We start from the raw sequence: 24,938 nt of genomic DNA on the forward strand, positions 1-24,938 counted from the left end.
AAATCCCATGGATGGAGGAGCCTGGTAGGCTGCAGTCCATGGGGTTGCTAGGAGTTGGACATGACTAAGCAACTTCACTTTCACTTTTCACTTTCCTGCATTGGAGCAGGAAATGGCAACCCACTCCAGTACTCTTGCCTGGAGAATCCCAGGGACGGCGGAGCCTGGTGGGCTGCCGTCTATGGGGTCGCACAGAGTCGGACACGACTGTAGCAACTTAGCAGCAGCAGCAGCAGCAGCAACAGACCTGGGATATTATTGCTGTTGTTAACTATAACATTTGAAGACTCTAACTCCCTGGCCACTAAAAAGGAAAATCACCAGAAAATGGAAACCCAGCTGACCAGAATTAATGGAAAGGTTGATGCTGTATCTGATGAAACAGTGATGATGGACATCCTATCACTGATTCACACCAGAAAACAAATAAGGTTGCAACTGTGTGCACCAACCTCTGAATCATATGGAGGATCCTCAAGACCACATTTTGAAAATCCCTGAGCTGAGCTTTCACGAGAGAACTACTCATCACCCACTTTTGGCTTGGCAGCTAATCAAGTTTCCAAACCAACAGGGCTCAGCATCTCGATTTTCTCCAATGAAAATGTGCACCAAGATACCACTTTGCCCAGCACAGACCAGTCCTGGCTCTTGATATGCTCAGTCACAGGTTCACAGCCCTCCATGTGCTTTAAAAAAAATTATTATTTATTTTTATTGGAGGATAATTGCTTTACCATATTGTGCTGGTTTCCTGCACACATTAACATGAATCAGCCACAGGTGTAAACTCCATGTGCTTGTATACACATGTATGTTACTCTCCTTTCACTAGACGCTGATAAGACAGGCATGGAAACTGGAAACTGATCTTTAAATGGGGAATATCATTATTACACTTGGCTCCACTTCACCTTGTGTTAATGCATGATCTGATAAATGAACACTTGTAAAGAGAGATACACCATGAAGGTCTCTAACATCAGGTTTAGAACCTGCTACTTGCAGACAGGATTCTCATAGTCAATTTCAATGTTTTTTTTAAAAGATCAAAGAATCTGTAAAAAGGGCCAGTGAAGGGTCTTTGGGGGATGTCTGCCTCTTAGAAGTGATTAACAAACTTGAAAAAAATGTCCACTGCTGTTTCCTTAAAAGTCAGTTTTACTAAAGCAAACAGTTAAAAAGTGTTTTTCCTTGTGCTGGAAAACCTCACCCATAATTATGACAGTTCTCAAATATGGCAATCTTTCATTGAGGAGGAACTCTTTAATTCATACTAATCTCAAAAGATTCAAAGGGAGTTCCCAGATTACCTATTTTTAATCCTTTCGGACCCATTTAGAGATGCTGAGAAACTTTGTTAACCCTATTCATGATAATCTCCATGATAATTAATTACCTAATACAGTTTTGCCTTTAAATCCTTCAACAATTATATACATGAATTTTGTGGTTACTTACCCATATTGGAGAAATGACTCCTTCAGGTCAAACATTCAAATCTATACTCCTAAAGAAAGGTTACTTTCAACAGCTTTTATTTCTGGACATTCTGTGCCCAATACCTGTATAAAAAGTACTTGTTGTTGTTGAGTTGCTAAATTGTGTCTGACTCTTGCAATTCCATGGACTATAGCCCACCAGGCTCCTTTGTCTATGGGATTCTCCAGGCAAGAATACTGGAGTGGGCTGCCATTTCCTTTCCAGGGCATCTTTCCAACCCAAGGCATCTCCTACTTGGAGGGTGAATTCTTTACTGCTGAGCCACCTGAGAATTCCAATCTCCTTAATTCTGCACCTGATTTCTTATAATATAGCTGTCCCTTGCACACAACACCAAGAAGTTTATTTTTTAGTTCAATAAAAAGGGCAATGGCACCCCACTCCAGTACTTTTGCCTGGAAAATCCCATGGACAGAGGAGCCTGGTAGGCTGCAGTCCATGGGGTCGCTGGAGTCGGACACGACTGAGTGACTTCACTTTCACTTTTCACTTTCATGCATTGGAGAAGGAAATGGCAACCCACTCCAGTGTTCTTGCCTGGAGAATCCCAGGGACGGGGAAGCCTGGTGGGCTGCCGTCTATGGGGTCGCACGGAGTCGGACACAACTGAAGTGACTTAGCAGCAGCAGCGAAGGGCCTTTTGAAATATAATATTTGCTTGCTTCAACTTGACCAGGAAATAAGGCAAAAAATTTAAGCTATTTTGGACAAACCCATAAAATAAATTTCTTAACTCAGAATAATCTTTAAAAATCTCCTTTAAAGAAAACATCCTATAATGATTCAAAAGAATAAAAAACAAGCACTTTTCAATTGGTGACTATATTCATTTGATGATTATATTTCAATCAGTAATTCCCATTTTTTTGTTTTTCTCTTTCCTTCTCTTTTTAAAAACCACAGTTTTCTTTTTTAACTTATTAAAAAAAATTATGCACACATATGGTTAAAAACTCAACACAAGTGAACAAAATGAGAAGTAAAGCCTCCCTCACTGTCCACAAGCCACAATCCCAATCCTCAGAAATAACTACTGTTAGGTTTTTGTGTATGCTTCGAGAAATGCCTTACACACAAACACACACACACAATGTCTATTTTTCATTCAAAAGAGATCCTATGTTAATATATATTGTTTTGCATCTTGCTTTTTATATCCAATTATATATTTGGGTGATCATTTCCTCTAGAATACTGGAGTGGGTTGCCATGCCCTTCTCCAGGGGATCCTCCTGACCCAGGAACCAAACCCAGATCTCCCGCATTGCAGGTGGATTCTTTACTGTCTGAGCCACCAGGGAAGCCAAGAATTCACTTAATGAGTCCCCTACTAAATAACATTTAAGTAGTTTCCTTTCCCTTCTTTAACTGAGGTATAAATTGACATACAATGAACTAGTATATAATTTGATATACTTGACATAGGTATGTATCCGTGAAACCAACACCACAATCTAGATAGGGCACCCCCAATTTCCTTGTGTCCTGGGTGATCCCTCCCTTCCACTCCTTCCCATCCCTACTTCTAGGCAAGAGCTGATCCATTTTCTGCCATTTGAGGTCAATTTGTAAAGAATTTCATTTAAAGAATCATATAGCATGTGTTGCCTTTTTTTGTTTTGTTTTGTTTTCTGGTTCCTTGCTGCATGTATCAAAAGTTTGTTCCTGTTTTTTTTTTTTTTTCTTGCTGAGCAGTCCATGGCTATACCATAGAATGTTTATCCATTCATCAGTTGATGGACATTTGTTTCATTTTGAATGACTATAAATAAAGCTGTTGTGAACATCTGTGTGGGAGAAGTCTTTGCATGGACATATGTTTCCAATGCTTCTGTATATACCTAAAAATGGGATGGCTGAATCATATGGCTGTTATGTCATGTCTGACTCTTTTGCGACCCCATGAACTGTAGTCTGCCAGGCTCCTCTGTCCATGGGATTTCCCAGGCAAGAATACTGGAGTGGGTTGCCATTTCCTTTTCCAGGGGATCTTCTGGACCCAGGGATCGAACCCAAGTCTCTTGTGTTTCTTGCATGGGAAGGTGGATTCTGTACCACTGAGCCACCAGGAAAGCCACCGTATCACACTTGATCTTAGCCAAAAGGCTGAGAAGTGATTCACAGGTTTTTCACAAACACCCTTTTTAGGTTTAAGTAGGTTCCTTCTACTCTTGGGGCTTCCTAGGTAGCCTGACAATGCAGGAGAACTAAGAGATGTGGGTTAGATTCCTGGGTTGGGAAGATCCCCTGGAGGAGGACACGGCAACCCACTCCAGTATTCTTGCCTGGAAAATCCCATGGACGCCCAGGGAGGGCTCCCACACTCCCAGGGAACGTCAAGACAACCTCCACACGTTTGCTCGGTCACATTTGCTCTGCAGGAGAGAGTTTCTGAGACTAGGAGGGCTACAGTCCCATGGGGTCGCAATGAGTCAGATAAGACAAAAGTGACTTAGCATAGCACTTCTATTCTTAGTTTACTGAGAGCTTTAATCAAGAATCAATACTGGATTTTGTCAAATGCTTTTTCTGCATCTACTGAGATGATCATATGATCTTCTTTGACCAATTAATATGGTGAATTACACTGATCAATTTTCAAACGTTAAATTTACTTTGCATTTGTGAAATAAATCCCACTTGGTCATGATGTATATCTTTTATATATATATATATTCAGATTCCATTTGCTAAAAATCTGCTTAGAATTTTTACATGTATGTTTATGAGGGATATTGGATTAGTACCTTTCCTATAATAACTGGTATTGGTATCAGAGTAATGCTGACCTCAAAGAATATGTTGGGTAGTACTTTCTCTTTTTGATTTTCTATAAAAGTTTGTGTAAAATTGGCATTATCTCTTTCTTAAATATTTAGTGGAATTCATCATAAAGCCACCTTGGACTGGAGTTTTCTTTGTGGAAACGTTTTTATTTTTAAGCACAATTATATTTCATTAATAGATACAGCACTCTTTTTTATAGCACTATTTATCTATTTCTTCATAAGGGAGCTTTGGTAGTCTGAGGCATTAAAGGCAATTGTTCATTTTATCTATGGTGTTGGATTAATTTGCATGAAGTTGTTCACAATATTATCTTATCCTCTGTTATGTGTAGTATCTATGTTGATGTAACATCTCTCATTCCAGATGCTGGTAATTAATATAATCTTTTTGTTTTGCTTTGTTTTTTTTCCCCCTTGGTCTGGCTAGAAGTTTATCCATCTTCTCAAACAAGCTGCTTTTAGTTTCACTGAGTTTTTCTGCTGATTATCTAATTTCTATCAAGCTCTGCTCTTATAATTTCCACTCTGCTCTTTTTCTTTCATCTACTTACCTTTGATTTCACCTGTTCTTCTTTTCCAGTTTTTAACATGGAAACTGAGGTGATTCATTTGAGAACTTCCTTCTTTTCTAATACGGGCAGGTGTTTAAAGCTACACTTTTCTATTGCTTTCAGATCAGATCAGATCAGATCAGTCGCTTAGTCGTGTCCAACTCTTTGCGACCCCATGAATCACAGCACGCCAGGCCTCCCTGTCCATCACCAACTCCCGGAGTTCACTCAGACTCACGTCCATCGAGTCAGTGATGCCATCCAGCCATCTCATCCTCTGTCGTCCCCTTCTCCTCCTGCCCGCAGTCCCTCCCAGCATCAGGGTCTTTTCCAATGAGTCAACTCTTCGCATGAGGTGGCCAAAGTACTGGAGTTTCAGCTTTAGCATCATTCCTTCCAAAGAAATCCCAGGGCTGATCTCCTTCAGAATGGACTGGTTGGATCTCCTTGCAGTCCAAGGGACTCTCAAGAGTCTTCTCCAACACCACAGTTCAAAAGCATCAATTCTTCGGCACTCAGCCTTCTTCACAGTCCAACTCGCACATCCATACATGACCATAGGAAAAACTATAGCCTTGACTAGACGGACCTTTGTTGGCAAAGTAATGTCTCTGCTTTTCAATATGCTATCTAGGTTGGTCATAACTTTCCTTCCAAGGAGTAAGCGTCTTTTAATTTCATGGCTGCAGTCACCATCTGTAGTGATTTTGGAGCCCCCCAAAATAAAGTCTAACACTGTTTCCACTGTTTCCCCATCTATTTCCCATGAAGTGGTGGGACTGGATGCCATGATCTTCGTTTTCTGAATGTTGAGTTTTAAGCCAACTTTTTCACTCTCCACTTTCACTTTCATCAAGAGGCTTTTGAGTTCCTCTTCACTTTCTGCCATAAGGGTGGTGTCATCTGCATATCTGAGGTGATTGATATTTCTTCCGGTAATCTTGATTCCAGCTTGTGCTTCTTCCAGTCCAGCGTTTCTCATGATGTACTCTACATATAAGTTAAATAAGCAGGGTGACAATATACAGCCTTGACGTACTCCTTTTCCTATTTGGAACCAGTCTGTTGTTCCATGTCCAGTTCTAACTGTTGCTTCCTGACCTGCATACACATTTCTCAAGAGGCAGGTCAGGTGGTCTGGTATTCCCATCTCTTTCAGAATTTTCCACAGTTTATTGTGATCCACACAGTCAAAGGCTTTGGCATAGTTAATAAAGCAGAAATAGATGTTTCTCTGGAACTCGCTTGCTTTTTCCATAATCCAGCGGATGTTGGCAATTTGATCTCTGGTTCCTCTGCCTTTTCTAAAACCAGCTTGAACATCAGGAAGTTCACGGTTCACATATTGCTGAAGCCTGGCTTGGAGAATTTTGAGCATTACTTTACTAGGGTGTGAGATGAGTACAATTGTGCAGTAGTTTGAGCATTCTTTGGAATTGCCTTTCTTTGGGATTGGAATGAAAACTGACCTTTTCCAGTCCTGTGGCCACTGCTGAGTTTTCCAAATTTGCTGGCATATTGAGTGCAGCACTTTCACAGCATCATCTTTCAGGATTTGGAATAGTTCAACTGGAATTCCATCACCTCCACTAGCTTTGTTCGTAGTGATGCTTTCTAAGGCCCACTTGACTTCTATTGCTTTAGCTGTACTCAATTTATTTTGATACGTTAGATTTTCATTTTATTTTAAATGAAATACTCAAACTACTTTTAAAATTCCCTTTGATATCTCTTTGACTACAGGTTATTTAGAAGTATTTAGTTTCCAAATATTTAGAAATACTCCAGATATCTTTCTGTTATTGATTTCTAACTTAATTCCATTGTGGTCAGAGAACATTAGATAACTTTGAATCCTTCAAATCCACTGAGACATGGTCTATTTTAGTAAATACTGCATATGCACTTGAAAAGAATGTGTTTTCTGCTCTTGTTAGGTGAAGTTTGGTGATATTTTCCTATATCCTCACTGATTTTTGGAGCACTTGGCCATCAATTGTTGAAATCTCTAACTATAATTGCAAACTTGTCTATTTTCCTTGGCAGTTCTATCAATTTTTTGTTTCAGTAATTTTGAAGCTTTGTTATTAGAAGCATTAATGTATTTTATGTTCTCTTGATTAAGTGACTTCACATTATAAAATGACTCTCTTTATCCCTGGGAACAGTCTTTGCTGTGAAATCTACTTTCTCTAATATCAGCTTTCTCTTGTTTGGTGTCAGCATGTGCTTCTGTTCTTTTATTTTTAGTCTGTGTGCCTTTATATTTAATGTGGCTTTCTCACAGGTCCATATAGTTGGAGTTTGCTTCTATATAAAGTCTGATAATCCCTATTAACCGTGAACATTAGACCACTTACATTTAATGAGTATCGAGAAATTTGTATGCAGGTCAGGAAGCAACAGTTAGAACTGGACATGGAGCAACAGACTGGTTCCAAATAGCAAAAGGAGTACGTCAAGGCTGTATACTGTCACCCTGCTTATTTAACTTCTATGCAGAGTACATCATGAGCAACGCTGGACTGGAAGAAGCACAAGCTGGAATCAAGATTGCCAGGAGAAATATCAATCACCTCAGATATGCAGATGACACCACCCTTATGGCAGAAAGTGAAGAGGAACTAAAAAGCCTCTTGATAAAAGTGAAAGAGGAGAGTGAAAAAGCTGGCTTAAAACTCAACATTCAGAAAACAAAGATCATGACATCTGGTCCCAGCACTTCATGGGAAATAGATGGGGAAACAGTGGAAACAGTGTTAGACTTTATTTTGGGGGGCTCCAAAATCACTGCAGATGGTGACTGCAGCCATGAAATTAAAAGACGCTTACTCCTTGGAAGGAAAGTTATGACCAACCTAGATAGCATATTGAAAAGCAGAGACATTACTTTGCCAACAAAGGTCCATCTAGTCAAGGCTATAGTTTTTCCTATGGTCATGTATGGATGTGCGAGTTGGACTGTGAAGAAAGCTGAGTGCCGAAGAATTGATGCTTTTGAACTGTGGTGTTGGAGAAGACTCTTGAGAGTCCCTTGGACTGCCAGGAGATCCAATCAGTTCATTCTAAAGGAGATCAGCCCTGGGATTTCTTTGGAAGGAATGATGCTAAAGCTGAAACTCCAGTACTTTGGCCACCTCATGCGAAGAGCTGACTCATTGGAAAAGATTCTGATGCTGGGAGGGATTGGGGGCAGGAGGAGAAGGGGATGACAGAAGATGAGATGGCTGGATGGCATCACTGACTCGATGGACATGAGTCTCAGTGAACTCCGGGAGTTGGTGATGGACAGGGAGGCCTGGCGTGCTGCGATTCATGGGGTCACAAAGAGTCAGACACAATTGAACGACTGAACTGACATGACTGAGTTCAAACTTAGCATCTTACTATTTGTTTTCTATTTGTCCCATCCACTGTTTATTCCTTTTTCCCTCTTTTTTTGGGGGGGGGTGGTGCTAGTAACTTTTAGATTAATTGAGTATTCCTTATGATTCCACTTTATCTTCTTTGTTGGCTTATTAGCTATAATACTTTGTTGTGGCATTTTAGTGACTACTTTAGATTACAGTACATATCTTTAACTTATCACAGTCCACCTTCAAGTGATATTATTATACTATTATATTATCCTATGTATATTGTAAGAGAATTAAAACAATATACTTCTATTTTCCCCTGCCTGGACTTTGTGCTATTATCATATATTTCACTTCTACAGCTGATATAAACATTGTTATTATTTCCGCTTTTAAAAGTTAGCAATTAAAGAGGCCAAAATAATAAGGAAAAATACTGACATATACCTATATAGTTATCATTTATGGTGCTCTTCATTTTTCTGTGTAGAACCAGTTTTATATCTGGTATCATTTACTTTTTTCTTGAAGGACTTCCTTTAATATTTCTTGTAATGCAGGTTTGCTGATGAATTCTTTCACATTTTATGTGTGTGAAAAAGTCTTCATCTCATCACTTTTTAAAGATATTTTAAGAATTTCTGATTGATAGTTTTGTTCCTTGCAGTACTTTAAATATTTTGCTCTACTGTTTTCTAGCCTGTATTTTTCTTTTTTAAAATGAGAAATGTGCTGTTATCTTTATATCTGTCATCTTGAATGTAACGCATCTTTTCCCCCTCTGTTGCTTTTAAGATTTTTCTCTTTATTACTTGTTTTAAGCAATTTGATTATAATATGCTTTGGTGTAGTTTCTTTCATGTGTTCTTGTGCTTGGGGTTTGCTGAATTTGGATCTATGCATTTAAATTTTTCAACAAATTTGGAAAATTTCAGCCATTATCTCTTAAAATATTTTTTTCAGTCTTCCTATCTCTCTCTTCTCCTTTGGGAACCTCAGTGATACATATATATGACTCCAATGATACATATATATGACTCCTTGAAATTCCATAGTTCATTGGTGCCCTTTTCATTTTTTAAAGCCCTTTTTTTTGTGTGTGCATGTTTGATTTTGGATAGTTTTTATGGCTATGTCATCTGGTTCATTAGTCTTTTTTCCTGCAATGTCTGTGTTGTTGTTAATCCTATGCAGTGATTTTATTTCGTTTTAAAAATTCAGCCATTGTAGGTTTCATCTCTAGAAGTTTAACCTGTGTCTTTAAAAAGATATGAAAAGATCTATCTCCTTACTTAATACGGGCAATCTTTCCACTAGCTCTCTGAACATACAAAATGCAATCATAACAATTATAACATCCTTGCCTACCTATTTTTATATCCATGTCATTTCTGAGTCAGTTTCAATGAGTTTTCTTCCCCTCATTATGGGTTGTATTGTTTTGCTTCTATGCTAACCTGGTAATTTCTGACTGGATGCCAGGCATGGTGGAGTGATGTTTATTTCTGTCTTCTCATAAACATTCTTGAGTTTTGTTCTGGGATATAGTTAAATTAATCGGAAATAGTTTGGTCCTTTTGGGCCTTGTTTTTAAGATTTGTTCATGGTCAGAGCTGTGTATAATCTATGGTTAATTTTACTCTATTACTGAGGCAAGACTTTAATATTCCTGAATTATGAAATTTTGTTGTTTTTGCTGTTGAGAACAGACATTACCCCCATCCTTCCATAGAGTTCCAGGCGCTGTTCTCTCTAGTCCTTTAGATAGTTCTTTCTCTGACCTTGGGTCATTCAGCCATACGCATGCACTCCTCTGAACTCAAGTCAACACACAAGGGAGAGAGCTGTTCAGTGCTCCAGATTTCTGTCTTTGTGCAGCTTTCTACTCTAGACTAACTATCTTGGCTTCCTTGGACTTTTAGCTACACCTCCTTCAACTAGGGAGACAATAGGAATCTGCCTGTGTTCTGTTAGCTGTACTCTGGCCTGGAGACTCTCTCCAAGCAGTAAATTGGAGCAATCGGGGGCTCATTTTCTTTCCTTGTCTTCAAAGATCATTGCTTTCTGATGCATGATGTCCAACATCCTGGGAGATATTGTTTCACGTAATTTATTTATTTATTTTTTTCTTTTTTAGTGTTTCAAGTGGAGGTAAATGTGGTCTGTGTTACCTAATCTTAATCAGAAGCTAAAGTCTCCTACTTTTTGACTGATATAATAAATGTGGCAATATACCTCACTGCATACACACCATTGATTTTGTGTATGGATCTATTTGTCAAATAAATTATCTAAGGTGTCTTTGTCAGATTAAACAGTAAGTGCATTTTAAGCGCAAATGATTTTGCCAACTGCCCTCCAAAAAGCTTTCACAATCAATCTCCTACTAACAGTTTTTGAGTATGCCTACTTTTCCATATATTCCGAACACTAATATTATCAAATGTGTTAATCTTGATGACTTTGATAGGTAAAAAAGTTATTTTATCTTCATTTCTTTTGTAAGGTTAAACATCTTCTTACATGCTTACTGATGACCAGTACTGCTTTTTTCTGGAACTATTTGTCCATTTTCCTATTGATTTGTAAGAAACTCTGCAGGAAATTAGCCCTGCATGAATTAGCCCTGTATGAATTACAATTTTCCCCTTTGGTCAGTTGATGATTTCTCATGGCTTTCCTCAGGTTTTTTTTTTTTTGCCATGAGTAATTTTTAATTAAAAAAAAAAAATGTAGTCCAAGTTATCAGTCTTTTTCTGTATGTATCAATCTTTTTCTAGACTTCTCATAGCTCCTGGATATATACATGTATACAATAGTAACAGGAGTTTATATCTTAAACTCATAATTAAGTGAGACAGTTTACTTGGTTTTTTTTTTTTCAATAAACTGAAATTAGGTAACAGGCTGCTATACTGAATTCATATTTTTTATGCTGATCAAGATCTCTGTTGGGCAACTGTCTTTGATTAATAAAACACAGAAGATACAAATTATTACTTGTAAATACAATTTGGCAAACAAGAATTTCAAAGCATAGAGGAGAGTAGTGGTATAATAAAGGGATCTTCTGGGGAATCACTGACTTTAAATCACACTCTTATTTTCCCCAAGATGGACTCATCTTTAGTTTGCTGGGAAGACTGAGCAATGATATGAAACCAAAAGTGATGATTATTTTAAGACATGTTGGTTGGTTACAAGACAGTTCCTAAATTTTGGAGCCTCCCCTAAAAACTCCAGCAACGTCTCCCCTGCTCCCTCTCCCATCAATCAATATAATTACTGCTGGTGTCATAAACATAGTGAGAAAAGACTTTGTACCTTGTCACACTTTCTTCATAAAATTGCCTAACTGTAAGTTTTCTGTAAGTTCTATTTTCCCAACCAGGCAGTCAGCCACTTGAAAGCAGGGCCTTGGCAATACGCTTTCCCAATACTGAGCTTAGATATCTATCACTGAGTGGTACTGAGCTTAAAGCATGTGCTGTTGAAGGTAGTAAAACTGTATAGAAACTACCAAACTAGGAGAACAGAATCCAAGAAGAAAGTATGCTATTTATTTGCCTGGGGATGACACTTGTCATCATCAGGCATTTGACAAAAATGACACTACCGTCCCACAAAGGAAAATAAATGCGTGAGGCCTGAAATGAAGACCCCTCCAAGGAGAAAATACAATTGCTAGAAAGGTCAATTCTCTCTTAGCATAGTTGGAGTGAATAAATTACCAAGGAACTGAAAAATTGCATACCATTGTATTTTCTTAGGGGAAAGGAACTAACTTTGGGTGAGGGTCTATGCTATGTGATGGAGGAGGAAGAGGGTGGCTAATATTTAATACTTATCATGTACCCAGCACTGTCCTAATAAACACTTTACATGAATTAGCTAATTGAATCCTCTTAAGTCCATGAAGAGGATACTACTATTCCCATTGCACATGTGAGAAAACCAAGGTTCAAGGACTTGCACAATTAGTTGGGTAATATAAGAAGGCAGGTCTATCTGACTTCAAGTCCAGCCCTTGACTATGCTATAGACTATCCACCTCATGTCATCCTCAAAAGCAACCTCAGTAGAAGCTTTTTCACATTGCTGATGTGGAAACTGGAGTGCTGAGGCAACCACTGACTGGCTCTCTGGGTCTTTCTGACTCTAAAGCTTAAATATTCCTCGCTTGCTATGTGAAGTCTTCTGACCCCTGCTTCTCCACCTGATTGTCCCAGTCCCTCTATCCCTGTAACTCTCCTTCCATCTGCTCCCAACACACACACAAAAAGGAAAAAGCAAAAAGGTTTTAGTCACACTAGAATAGTCAATGATGAAGGAACATGCTCTCCATGGTCATTTGTCTGTGTCTGCCTTGGCTCATGTTATTTTCTGTGCTTACTTATACTCCTTCCTTTAAACCCATCCATGTGAGTTATTTACTCCTCGGAGGCCCTCCTTGATTTTCACCTCCCTTCCTGAATCAGTTGTTCTGACTCTGCCCTTACATAAAACTTTCCTTACAACTCTGCCCCTACAGTCCTTCTCACACTCTGACCATTTCCCCACCTAGACCTCACTAGTGTCTTAACTGTGGTATCATCAATGGCTGGCGCAGGGCTCAGGCACGGTGCACAATGAAGGAAGCCAATAGCTTAAGAGAGAGCCTGCAGGTCCCTATAGAGCACTTGCTCTGGAAAAGAAAGCAACCGCCAGGTTTACAACCCCACGTCCAAAGTTGGACAGACATTCACCACCTGGACAGACAACCCACCTAGGCTTGGTTATTTTCAGGGAGGATTGAGTAAGGCTACTTGAAAGGAAACTGTAAGCCTAGAAAAGCACGTTACTGATGTATGGGATCTGTGTGAGCTTTTAATGGCAGAGAAGAGTTGGCCTGCTGCTCTGACATCCACTCAGGCATTAAGACTTTGCTCCTAGTTGTGAAATTATTTTGAACAAATCATCTCCTACACCCATCCAACTCAAATCTCTGTGTTTGCTACCCTATTCAATTACCAGTCTTTGAAGATCTCATGCCTTTGAATACCACAAGGCAATCTTAGTCCCTTTCCACTATACTAAATAACTGGAAATGCTCTATAGTAAGTGACCCTTAGGAAGCATCAACACGAACAAAGCTAGTGGAGGTGATGGAATTCCAGTTGAGCTATTTCAAATCCTGAAAGATGACGCTGTGAAAGTGCTGCACTCAATATGCCAGCAAATTTGGAAAACTCAGCAGTGGCCACAGGACTGGAAAAGGTCAGTTTTCCTTCCAATTCCAAAGAAAGGCAATGCCAAAGAATGCTCAGACTATGAACAACTGCACTTATCTCACACGCTAGTGTGAAATGCTCAAAATTCTCCAAGCCAGGCTTCAACAGTACCTGAATTATGAACTTCCTGATGTTCAAGCTGGTTTTAGAAAAGGCAGAGGAACCAGAGATCAAATTGCCAACATCCGCTGGATCATCGGAAAAGCAAGAGAGTTCCAGAAAAACATCATCTGTTTATTGACTATGCCAAAGCCTTTGACTGTGTGAAACACAACAAACTGTGGAAAATTCTGAAAGAGATGAGAATACCAGACCACCTGACCTGCCTCCTGAGAAACCTGTATTCAGGTCAAGAAGCAACAGTTAGAACTGGACATGGAACAACAGACTCGGTCCAAATCAGAAAAGGAGTATGTCAAGGCTGTATACTGTCACCCTGCTTAACTTATATACGGAGTACATTATGAGAAATGCTGGGCTGGATGAAGCACAAGCTGGAATCAAGATTGCCGAGAGAAATATCAGTAACCTCAGACATGCAGATGACACTACCCTTACGGCAGAAAGTGAAGAACTAATGAGCCTCTTGATGAAAGTGAAAGAGAGTGAAAAAGTTGGCTTAAAACTCAACATTCAGAAAACTAAGATCATGGCATCTGGTCCCATCATTTGATGGCAAATAGATGGGGTAACAGTGAAAACAGTGACAGACTTTATTGTGGGGGACTCCAAAATCACTGCAGATGGTGATTGCAGCCATGAAATTAAAAGAAGTTTGCTCCTTGGAAGAAAAGTTATGACCAACTTAGACAGCTTATTAAAAAGCAGAGACATTACTTTGCCAACAAAGGTCTGTCTAATCCAAGCGATGATTCTTCCAGTAGTCATGTATGGATGTGAGAGTTGGACTATAAAGAAAGCTGAGTGCAGAAGAATTGATGCTTTTGAACTGTGGTGTTGGAGAAGATTCTTGAGAGTCCCTTGGACTGCAAGGAGATCCAACCAGTCCATCCTAAAGGAAATCAGTCCTGAATATTCATTGGAAGGACTGATGTTGAAGCTGAAGCTCTAATACTTTGGCCACCTGATACGAAGAACTGACTCATTGGAAGAGATTCTGATGCTGGGAAAGACTGAAGGCGGGAGGAGAAGGGGACGACAGAGGATGAGATGGTTGGATGGCATTACTGACTCAATGGGCATGAGTTTGCGTAGACTCTTGAGAGTTGGTGATGGACAGGGAGGCCTGGCATGCTGCAGTCCATGGGGTTGCAAAGAGTTGGACGTGACTGAGTGACTGAACTGAACTGAACTGAAGTTGCTCACACAGGGCTACATGGGAGATCTCAGTAAGAAGATAAGAGTAAGAAAGCATCAGTCACTTTCTGCCACTATTTGATTGTGGTAATTTCCGGTAAACTGTTGTTCCCTCATTTTGGGTCCCTTGGATTTTTCATTTTGTCCTGCAAAACCAGTATCTCTTACCTGAGGGAAGGAGAGTTAAGTTGTGGGGGTTTTCCCTTTCTTTGTCATCAGACTTAGCTATGTCACACTTTGTCCATGAAGGAATGGGGGACACTAGGAAACTATCAGAACATGCATAGCATGAACGCTGGGGTTAAGGGCTGATGCAGAAGAGCGGTCATAAGCAAAACTGATTCTGAGGATTTGTTTCAGTGTCCTTAGTTCATATGAAAGTTGACAAAAAGAGAGGTTGTAGCTGGGAAGTCATGAGGTCCTGCACTTTACAGCTAAGAGTATAGCCTATTTGTTATCAAATACAAATTAGGAAGTTGCAGTTGGTTCAGTCTTGGCATACAGGCCCTTACTATTTCTTCAAAGTGTTTTTCACATGCCATATTCAGACTTGGAATAATTCTGAAACACACGAGTGAGAAGCTTTCATAAAATGAACCCAACTGCTAATTCTTTTCACCCAGTAATGGACTGTTTTTGTGTTTTATTTTTTTTTAATCAGGGCTGCCTCTTCCTACCTTTCAGGTCTTACCCCACCCTTCCTGCCTTATGTTCCAACTACATCTGTCTCCTCATTGTTTCTGGAAGAAGTCATCCCAGCCCCAGGGCCCTTGAATATGCTTTTCCTTTCCTATGTACCTGCTGAGTTCTTCCCTGTGCTCTATCCCTGATGATTTCTTCTGCTTCAGCTCGAGTCACTTCCTCTGAGATGCTTTCTCAAACCGCTCTTCTCAAAGAGGCCCCCCACTCTTTATCACATCCACCAGCTGTCTCCTACTTACTCCACCCCATCCTGTCACTGGGCAGAAAGCTCATTACATAATCCCTGCACCTGAAATAGATCTCTTTCCTTTCATCCTGTCTAGTATACGTAATGCTACCCCAGTCACCATCTTTGTTCTGATGGTACTACGGATGCGACATGGATCATCAGAAGGTTTTCTAACAGCGCCTTAAAAAAGGTTTCTGTTAACTCTAAGTATATCAAGAAATTAAATTAAAAAATCACTTTCCAAGCTTCTGAAATGTTATTTTAATGTTTCTCTTCCAGTTGAGTTCCTAAAGTGTAATACGTGCATCGTCTGAAAGGCACAGAACAGAGACACTGAGGTTTATTAAACGTTTGAAAGACTTTATTATCGCTGAGATTTCTCTAATTCCGTCTGCAACTCTCTAATGCTCTCATTTTCAAGAAAAACAGTCATCTTGATTCTATTTCACCACTAAGATTCACACAAACTATTTCACATTTCTTAATTTCCAAGCAACACTTAAGTTCTTCGGACTTCTTTCAAAACAGCTACAGGGAAATCCCTGATGATTTCAGCTGACAATTCCTTAATCAGGAAAAGACTTTAAATGCCAATCACCAGAAAAGTTACAATTTACAGGAAAGAAAGGGGAAATGCTGACATATTGCGCAACACAGCACGGATAAAGCATGGTTTATGAATTGCATGGCATACTCATGCTGACCGTTTTATAAAGAATTTCTGGTGACATCATAAACTATGTTAGAGCAAATGAACTGTTTCTATTGTCCATGCTTCTGAGAGTCTAAGGTGAAAATAGGATTCCCTTCTTTGGAGATTTTATGGGTAAAATGAGGTAACAATTTGTGTACTTTTTCCCTGCCCCTAGACTTCTACAAAGATTCTGGGTTTTCAATGAAGCAAAAGACTGAGCTAAAGGGAATTCTTATCAAATGTCTAATTTCATCCAGAATGATGAGAGTGCTTTTCTTCTACATTTCTATTACTTCGTAGAGGAAAGGCATGATCTGCTTCTGCCTCTAGCTCTGGGTGTTCAGATCCAAGTCCTCTGCAAGGGCAAATGCTACAGTAGGGTCCCCAGGACAAAATCCTCCCCAAGTTACAAAAAGAAGATAGTCTGAAGGTAGTAACTACCAGGATGTAACTGTGACCCCTGATTAATCTGGTAATAAAATCAATTAGGTTTCCGTTGTAGTGATTATGTAACATCTTAGAGATGAGATCACCATGAGCAGTGGGTTTTCCCCCTTGGAGTCTATATAAATTCATCAATAAACTATATTCTTTATTAACACTTTATTTTAAGTGATTACAAACATAAGGCATTTCATAAACATATTTTGTCATTTGTTACATTGTAATTCAGCAGTATGACACAAAAATTATAATCTTCAGTAAATGAACAGGAAGTAAACAAACAAAAAAGAAAACCTCCAGAAGGCTAAAGTAATAGATTAGTAACTCAGTCCCAGACTCAGCCTAAACCTCCATTCAGATTGGGTCTTAAGCGTTTACTCATTAGAATGGTATCGGCAGAGAGTGAAAAGCGACCGGAGAATGAACAAGACACTGGTAAGTACACATAAGACTAAGAAAAGGGGCAGAGAGCAACTGAGGATTTAAACGTAACTATGGAAAACTTAGAAGCAAACTATGATATCGCCTTTATTTCGAAAACCATTACTGAATATCCAAAATAACAAGTGATTACAAATTTCTGTTTAACCGAATAGCGATGACCATCACTTACTGGCCACTCATAGGCTAGGTACTGCTCCAAGAATTCTCCACACATTATCTCTTTTTAATCCCCATGATATTTCCATAATGTTCCAATTCCCATTTTAGGGATAAAAAAAATTGAGGAGCAAAAAGGTTAAATAACTTGCTTCAAATCTCACAGTGGAAGCCTGGGAATGGAACTCACTTCTGACTCCAATCTGAGTTATTAACCAATGATGTATCTTCTCTATTTGGGCGTTTTGGAGCTAGTCTCTCTGAGTACCCTTTGGGGCTCGAACAAAACGTTTCAAGTATTTTCAGATGCTTCATCTTACTGATTACACAAGCAATTAGAGTTTCCCAATAGGAAGATACTATCTATTGTTTCTGTGGACTCACACTTCATTCCACTGCAGTTTTGCTGCTTAAATAGGCGGATGTCCCACCTATCAGAATAGACATGAAAAAGAAACTGGCTTCCAACCTGTTTTATTATCTTTCTGAGGTTCTCACAGCAGAGTTTTAACATTTTCTTCCTAAAAATCTTGTAATCACAGACTAGTGCTTCTTGTTTTAACAGTCCAATCTTATTAGATCATGTTCTAGCTCAGGCCTTGCTCAATATTCTGAAATTTCAGACCGACCAAAGCTACTAAAAAACTTTTCAATTGAGGAGTCTACGACCTCATGTGAAACTGGAGTCATGGGAATTTGAACGAACTAATAAAACATCTCTATGGTAGACCGAAACAGTGATGACAATGGAATGGATGACTAATACGCACATATGACTTTTTTATCCAAAGCCCCCAGTGTTCAACGCATTTTTGTAAACTGATTAAACTTCTGCACAGTAATAACCACGCTTTGTACTTTGATGACACGATTCTTTCATGAAAGGCTGTGCGCTGGCCTCATGCTAGCACGCTCTAATTGCCCTCAGGTGGCTGGCAGGTGGTATGAGAAATGTACTCTTCCACCTTCAGAATCAAGAAATGGTACAAAGGAAGAAGAATTTGAACTGGGCAGATTTCAGGAACTGAGGTATGTCTGCCTGAATGGGGGTGCCTGTAGAACCTTGTGGGCGAGGCTTGGCCACGCAGCTCAGCAAGAAAGGCAAATGAAATTCCCAATGAAAGCAATTAACAAATACTTGGGCACACATTACCTTTGTGTCCTGTGGCCCCATGACTCAGTGGAAGTGAAACATGTATCTTATTTCCTTTCTAGACCTCCACCCTCCCTTCCCCAGAGCCAGCCCATAACCTCAAATCTCTCAGCAGCCAAAAGCAGATGACTAAAGACAAGGCCAGAGGGTTCACCTTTGGGTAGTCGTTTAGCCTGTATTACTGGTACTAACCAGAACAGCATAAAATTTTACCATGAAAAAGGTTAAAGGACAAAAACTGCTCTCTGACTCAGGGAAAACATCAGGCAAGGATAATGTTCAAATGTGTGGTTTTTAAATAAATGACACAAAGAATGTTTTACTTGAAATTCTGTCTTAAATCAGAGAGCAGAGGCCCGAGACTCATTATTTAGCATCTTGTTACATCTGGGTCATCAAGTGTAATGAGGATTTTCACTTTTCATTTGGGGTTATATTGTAAAGAGAATGGCACCAGGCTCTAAGAGATTTATATATTTCAGCTCCTCTGGGGTTAGGCAATGAGCTGGTGTAAAGGATGTGGGCCAGGTGGGGACTATGCAAAGTGGAGGGGCTGCTCCCCGACTCAGGCAGACTGTTTCCCATGGGAGGGAAGGGAGACCCAGTGTTGGCAGATCTGGCATATTTAAAATAAAAAGTTGGAAATGTGGATCGTTATGTGAAATCTCCCAACTGTTGTATATTGCAACTAACTGATATATGTGTACACAACCACATGGGCCAAAGCAAACACACGTGGGCTGGATCCAGTGCACAGACTCTGGGGTCTGCCCTCTGTAACCACAGTCATGGTTTTCAACCCGTAAGCAGTTAAAAGGAAACAAGATCTGACACATCCTCCAGGGAATAAATTACACCATTGCTTAGTCAAATGGCCCTTTATAACTCTACCGTTTGGGGTTTAGAAGTGAAGTCCAGAAGTTGATGATCTACTAACTATATTAAAGTCTCCAACTTTGCAGGTTCTTGTAAGGAGGGAGGTATCAGAGGATTTTAGGGCAAGTGAGGGAAGAGGTTTAGAAGGGAGATGTTCGGAGGCATCACAATGAGGTCTGACTAGCTGACTCCAAGCTGGAGCTCATTCCACCTGTTTAAACATCTAGAATTTATTCTCTGCTGCTCTTAGAGGCAAATAAGCCCAAGAAACGTGCTAACCAAGGGCTTGAAGTTGGCAGCTAAATAGGACTGAGAGAAAGGTTTGGCTACAGAGAAAAGAGTCACATTCCCCTTCTGATCTGAGAAAGTGCTACGGAAAAGACAAGGCAAGATGGAGAGCTGGCGGGCTGCCCATCTTCCTTATCATCCACGAGGCATCATGCCATACACCATGCTTTCAGCGATCTTCCCATACTGCTCCTCGAGGATTTCTAAACATAACCGTTGCACATGTGTTTGGAAGGAAGGAGGTTTCTATTTTAAAGAAGAGAAAGTCCCTTGTCTCTGGCTATGGGTCTTGCAATCGACTATCTGCTGCGTTCTGCCATGGCCCAGTGGTCCTCAGTGTTAAAAGTGAAGAGGGCAATATATGCTGGACTCTTCCCTCCACGCTAAGTGCCAGGGGAGCTGACCTGTGACTGATTTGCAGTGGGTTGGGGAGACTGATCCTCACTGGCCTGGCTCCCATCTTCACGTGCTGTTTCGTCCACTAGCATCATACAGCACTAACACCCGCACCTAACCTTTATGGTTTGTTCGCTACATACGCCAGGTACACATGCTTACTACAGACATGCCAGATACAGTTCTAAGTGCTTTAGACAGATTAACATATTCCTCACATAACCCTAAGGATGGAGGTACTATTATTACCCTCATTTTACACACGTGGAAACTGAAGCACAGAGAGGTTAAGTATTTTGCCCAAGGTCACACAGTCAGTGACTGGTGGACTAGGAATTCAAACCCAGACAGTCTGGCTCCAGGGCTGGGCTAGATAACCTCTCAAAAGGAGGAATGGATCTCAAGGTAAAAGCTTTGAGACTGAGCTACTTACAGTACAATATGAAGGTTTGGCAATTTTCTGTTCTGATGGCAAAGGAATTTTCTGTTTCCCCATTTTATGCAAGAGTCAGAGCAATTCAGGAAAAGAAATCTAAGAAATTTCAGGGTGCACATTTGACTCTTAATATTTGCTACAGTGGAGTGCATCATATCATTTTATATGCAGAGATTCAAGCATGGCGGGGGAGAAGGAGACACAGACAGGATTCAAACAGAGCACTGGGGTCCCAGAAGGGGCATGGGGCGGGGCGCCGAGGCAGCTCTCTCTTGGTGGTCCTAGTCCCCCGCGCCTCTCTTTCTGTGCAGCTCTGGTTGTGCGGAGTGCAAGGCTGTGATTAAAAGATAAGTGATGTTTGTTTTGTTTTTTTTTTTAGTATAATGTGGCTCCTCACAGCAAGCCAACTAGTTCACCTGGTACGCAACTGAAAAAATTGCAACACTTGAGAAAAAACTGTTTGTGGGAGACTGACTTAGAGACCCTGCCTCTGCCTGCCTCTAGGACTTGCAGAATCATCTTCCGTAGATTTAATTTTTGCCTTACACACCTGAAAAACCCAGCTTCCTGCATAACCTGTAGGCAAATTAATTTCAGTATATATTACAAGAAAAAATTTTCTTGTAATCATTCTCAAGCATTTCTTCAGAAACAGAATCTATAGTTATTTTTAGGTCCAGCAATTGTTTTCCAAGTCTAGCTTCAGAGTCGACATTTTATAGGACCCTCAGAGAACATCCTATGATAACCCAGAAGCCTATACTGTAATTGACAATGACTCGCTACTGTTTAATTGCTTTCTTATTTATGGCTTTCCACCAGACTACAAGCTCTATGAAGGCAGGGGCCAATTTTTCATGATGACTGGCATGCAAGAACACTCAATATCTAACTATTGAAAAATAAAAGCATTCAAATTTATATACCAAAGCACAGGGCTATACTTCGGTCGGAAAAAAGTTCCACTGCATATAGGTATATGAGTGTTTCTAAATTCCTAAAATAGGTGAGCATTCATCTTCTAACCTTCATTTTCTTAGGGTCTGTTTCTCTTTAACTAATACACCCCTTGCTGGGTGATCTCATTCATTCCTCCATGCCAATCATATACCAACAACGCCCACATTTTTGTATCTCCCCCAACCCCTCCCCAGAGCTACAGGCCTGGCTTTCTAACTGCCCTCAAGATATCCCTGCCTGACGTAAGTGACTCAAGGTTAACGTTTCCAGGACTACATTTTATCTGCAACCTCCCAACCCTACTCCATTTCCCCTTCTCTGGAGCAAAGGCTTGTTTCTTGCTGCAGTTTCAAGTGAGGCTTTGTGGTCAGAAAAATCTATATCCAAATCCTTGGGGGACACTGACTGGCTGCACGGCATCAGACTTCTCTGAGTTAAAATTTTTACAACAGTAAAATGGCCCAACATAACTGACTCCATAGAGTTGGCATGATGACTAAATCAAATGATCCATTAATGCCTTAGCTCAGTGCCAAGTATAAAGCTTCAGCCTGCAATAAAATAGTTCCTTCTACTATTCTTTGTTCTGGTTAATTCGGTTATCTCCATAAGCTGGAAAACTTAAAAGTCATCCTTTACTTCTGATCATCCTTTTACTCTCTCTTAACTCAATTAGACCTCAAATTCTCTCAATTCTACTTTTAAAACCTCCCCAACCTGGATTCGTCCTGCATCTCCACTGTCACGGCCTTCACTCGGGCCCTTGTCTTTGTCACCATTTATTTGATTATTCATTCCTTGTTTCAGGTCTCTCTACATTTAGCCCACACATTACAGTGACCCCAAAATCATTGTTCTTAAAACCTGTATGAATCATGTCATTCCCCTGCCTAAAAACCTTCACTGGCTCCCAGAGGTGCAGTCCACATCCACGTTCCTTAGGAATGGGGTGGAAGTACCACTTACATAAAATGACTTGTCAGGATCTTTATATACACATTTTCACTTACTCATCACAACAATGCCAATGAAAAAAATAAACTTGTAAAATGAGGCTATTCAGTAGCTACTAAGAGAAGTCCAACAACTTGCCTATGTCTGAATCAGTCAGAGAAACTGAAGTTTACAATCAGGCTTGATGCTAGCTTGCACATCTGTCAGTACAATGAATCCACATCTTAGCTCAAGAATGAACTCTAAAGTCAAATATAAAATAAAAGTTTCATATGACTCGAAGCCAACTTGACCATTTCTTAGAAAAGTTGAGCAATATCTCTTTCCACGTTAGAAAGAACACTGTTTCTTTGGCTGACACAAGATGAAGCAGTTGACAGGCATCACCTATACTGTTTCATTGTAGTCACTGTCTCTCTCCATTTTCGCTGAGTACTAACAGCTGGATTTATGTACAGCAACTGGAATACACAGCCAACAGAGCACCTAGGGTGTACCACGACTGAACATTACCTATCCCTCACAAACAGCTAGAGGAGGCAGAGACCACATAATCTGCACGTATTAGGCAGCTAGTTTACATACTTGTTGGAAAATTAATCCCCTCTATTCTTCATCATGGGGCATCCCTGGTGGCTCGGACGGTAGAGAATCTGCCTGCAGTGCAGGAGATCTGGGTTTGATTCCCGGGTTGGGAAGATACCCCAGAGAAGGAAATGGCAACCCACTCCAGTATTCTTGCCTGGAGATTTCCATGGACCCGAAGAGCCTGGCAGGCTACAGTCCATGGGGTCACAAAGAGTCGGACACGACTGAGTGACTGATGCTTGTCTGCTTGCTTCTTTATCTTACAGTTCAGCTCCTTCAACAATCATCACAGATTTCAAAATAGCTTAGTATGGATTAAGAGGCTTCTGGGTAGGTCCTTACTTCGTCCCACAATTTGCAAAACAAATGATCTTATTCCCAGCAAAACTTCTGTCCTTCACGTTCTGCACTGCAGTTCGGTCTGGAACACTCAACCTGACTTTGGGGTGTCCATTCAGTTGAGAACAACTTTTTTCAGGGTAAGGAGTCTGAGTTCCCATGGGTTCCTGTGAGTCAAAGCTGAACTACAGGTTCACGGGTGGGGACAGCTGCTCTGAAAACTGCCTCATTTTCTGGTCTACTGTGGTCAGGAACAGGAAGTTGAACCTTTGGTATTTTGGGCTTTGATTCTACCCTGCCCTGAAAAAGCATTCACCCATACTGGGGTCTTTAAATATGGAGTGAGCACATTTATAGTGTCTGTTGGAAAAACAGAAGATGCTCGGAGGTGTGAGGTTAAAGCTTCAACCCCGTGTCCTACTGCTTGGTGTCCCTGGAAAGCACGTCTGTGTAGTGAGCGCTATGCACTCTGAGTCTCTGTCTCTGATGTCCAGAGTCCTTTGGAAGCAAGGGCACCCAGTTTCTAACCATTCCTGGGCAGTGGCCAAGGAGATTCTGAAGTTAGTTCCGCTCCAATCCATTTGGTGGCAAGCAAGTCCATATGTGTGTGCATATGTGCTCACTAGTGTCAGATTCTGCAACCCTAAGGGCTGTGTAGCCGGCCAGGCTCTTCTGTCCATGGGATTTTCCAGGTAGGAATAATGGAATGGGTTGCCATTTCCTCCTCCAGGGGATCTTCCCGACCCAGGGATTGAACTCACGTCTCTTGGGTCTCCTGCATTGGCAGGCAGAGTCTTTACCACTGCGCAACCCGGGAAGCCCCAAACATATCCGTATGCTCATTCAATTACAGTCCACAGATCTGGATTTGAACACTGCCCCAGGCAACCTCCCTAACCCCTCTATCTCAGCTTCCTCCCTGGGGACAGTATCATTTGCCTTACATCATCATTCTAATCTGTTCTCTCTCTCTGATCCGAACCAGATAACTCAGGTGAAGCAATTCTACAAGCTCCACAATCAGTAGTAGTTGCTAGAATTCCTCATAGTTCTCACTCCATACTGACCTCAAAGTCAAAGTCTTTATAAAGGTCTATGAGGCCCTGTGAGATCCGCCCCTTGTTGCCACTATGATCTCATTTCCTGTATTTCCTCCCCCTGCTCATTCTACACAGACCTCTTGGTCGTTCCTGGAACATTCTAGGGCTCTTCCTCTGCGTGGACTGATTTCTCTCATTTTTTTCCAGGTGCTCAGATCGGTGCCCAACACCTAGGAAACACCCAACAGACATGCGTTGGATAAGTAATGAATGAATAAATTGCCTTGTGTGGTCAACCAATAGCTCACAGATCATTCAAAAGTGTGAAAATGAAAGTCACTCAGTCTTGTCCGACTCTTTGCTACCCCTTGCTCTATACAGTCCATGGAATTCTCCAGGCCAGAATACTGGAGTGGGGTAGCCAGGAGATCTTCCCAACCCAGGGATGGAGCC

The 24,938-nt window shown here is 40.6% G+C and overlaps 1 protein-coding gene across 5 annotated transcripts in view; it reads right to left on the bottom strand.

The window, feature by feature from the left end:
• NSMCE2 (NSE2 (MMS21) homolog, SMC5-SMC6 complex SUMO ligase) overlaps positions 1–24,938 on the bottom strand; it is a 237,249-nt gene that overhangs the window by 36,600 nt on the left and 175,711 nt on the right. Inside the window, exon 5 of one of the 5 annotated variants that reach the window (XM_055545807.1) lies at positions 17,000–24,715. The exons of the other annotated variants lie outside the window; for them this stretch is intronic. Within the exon in view, the coding sequence (XP_055401782.1) occupies positions 24,582–24,715 (134 nt within the window). The 3' untranslated portion in view covers positions 17,000–24,581. Of the gene's footprint in view, positions 1–16,999; positions 24,716–24,938 lie in introns of those variants that run through there. 5 annotated transcript variants of the gene reach the window in all.

This window comes from Bubalus kerabau, chromosome 14 (assembly GCF_029407905.1).
Source record: "Bubalus kerabau isolate K-KA32 ecotype Philippines breed swamp buffalo chromosome 14, PCC_UOA_SB_1v2, whole genome shotgun sequence".
In the NCBI taxonomy this organism is placed as follows: domain Eukaryota; kingdom Metazoa; phylum Chordata; class Mammalia; order Artiodactyla; family Bovidae; genus Bubalus; species Bubalus kerabau.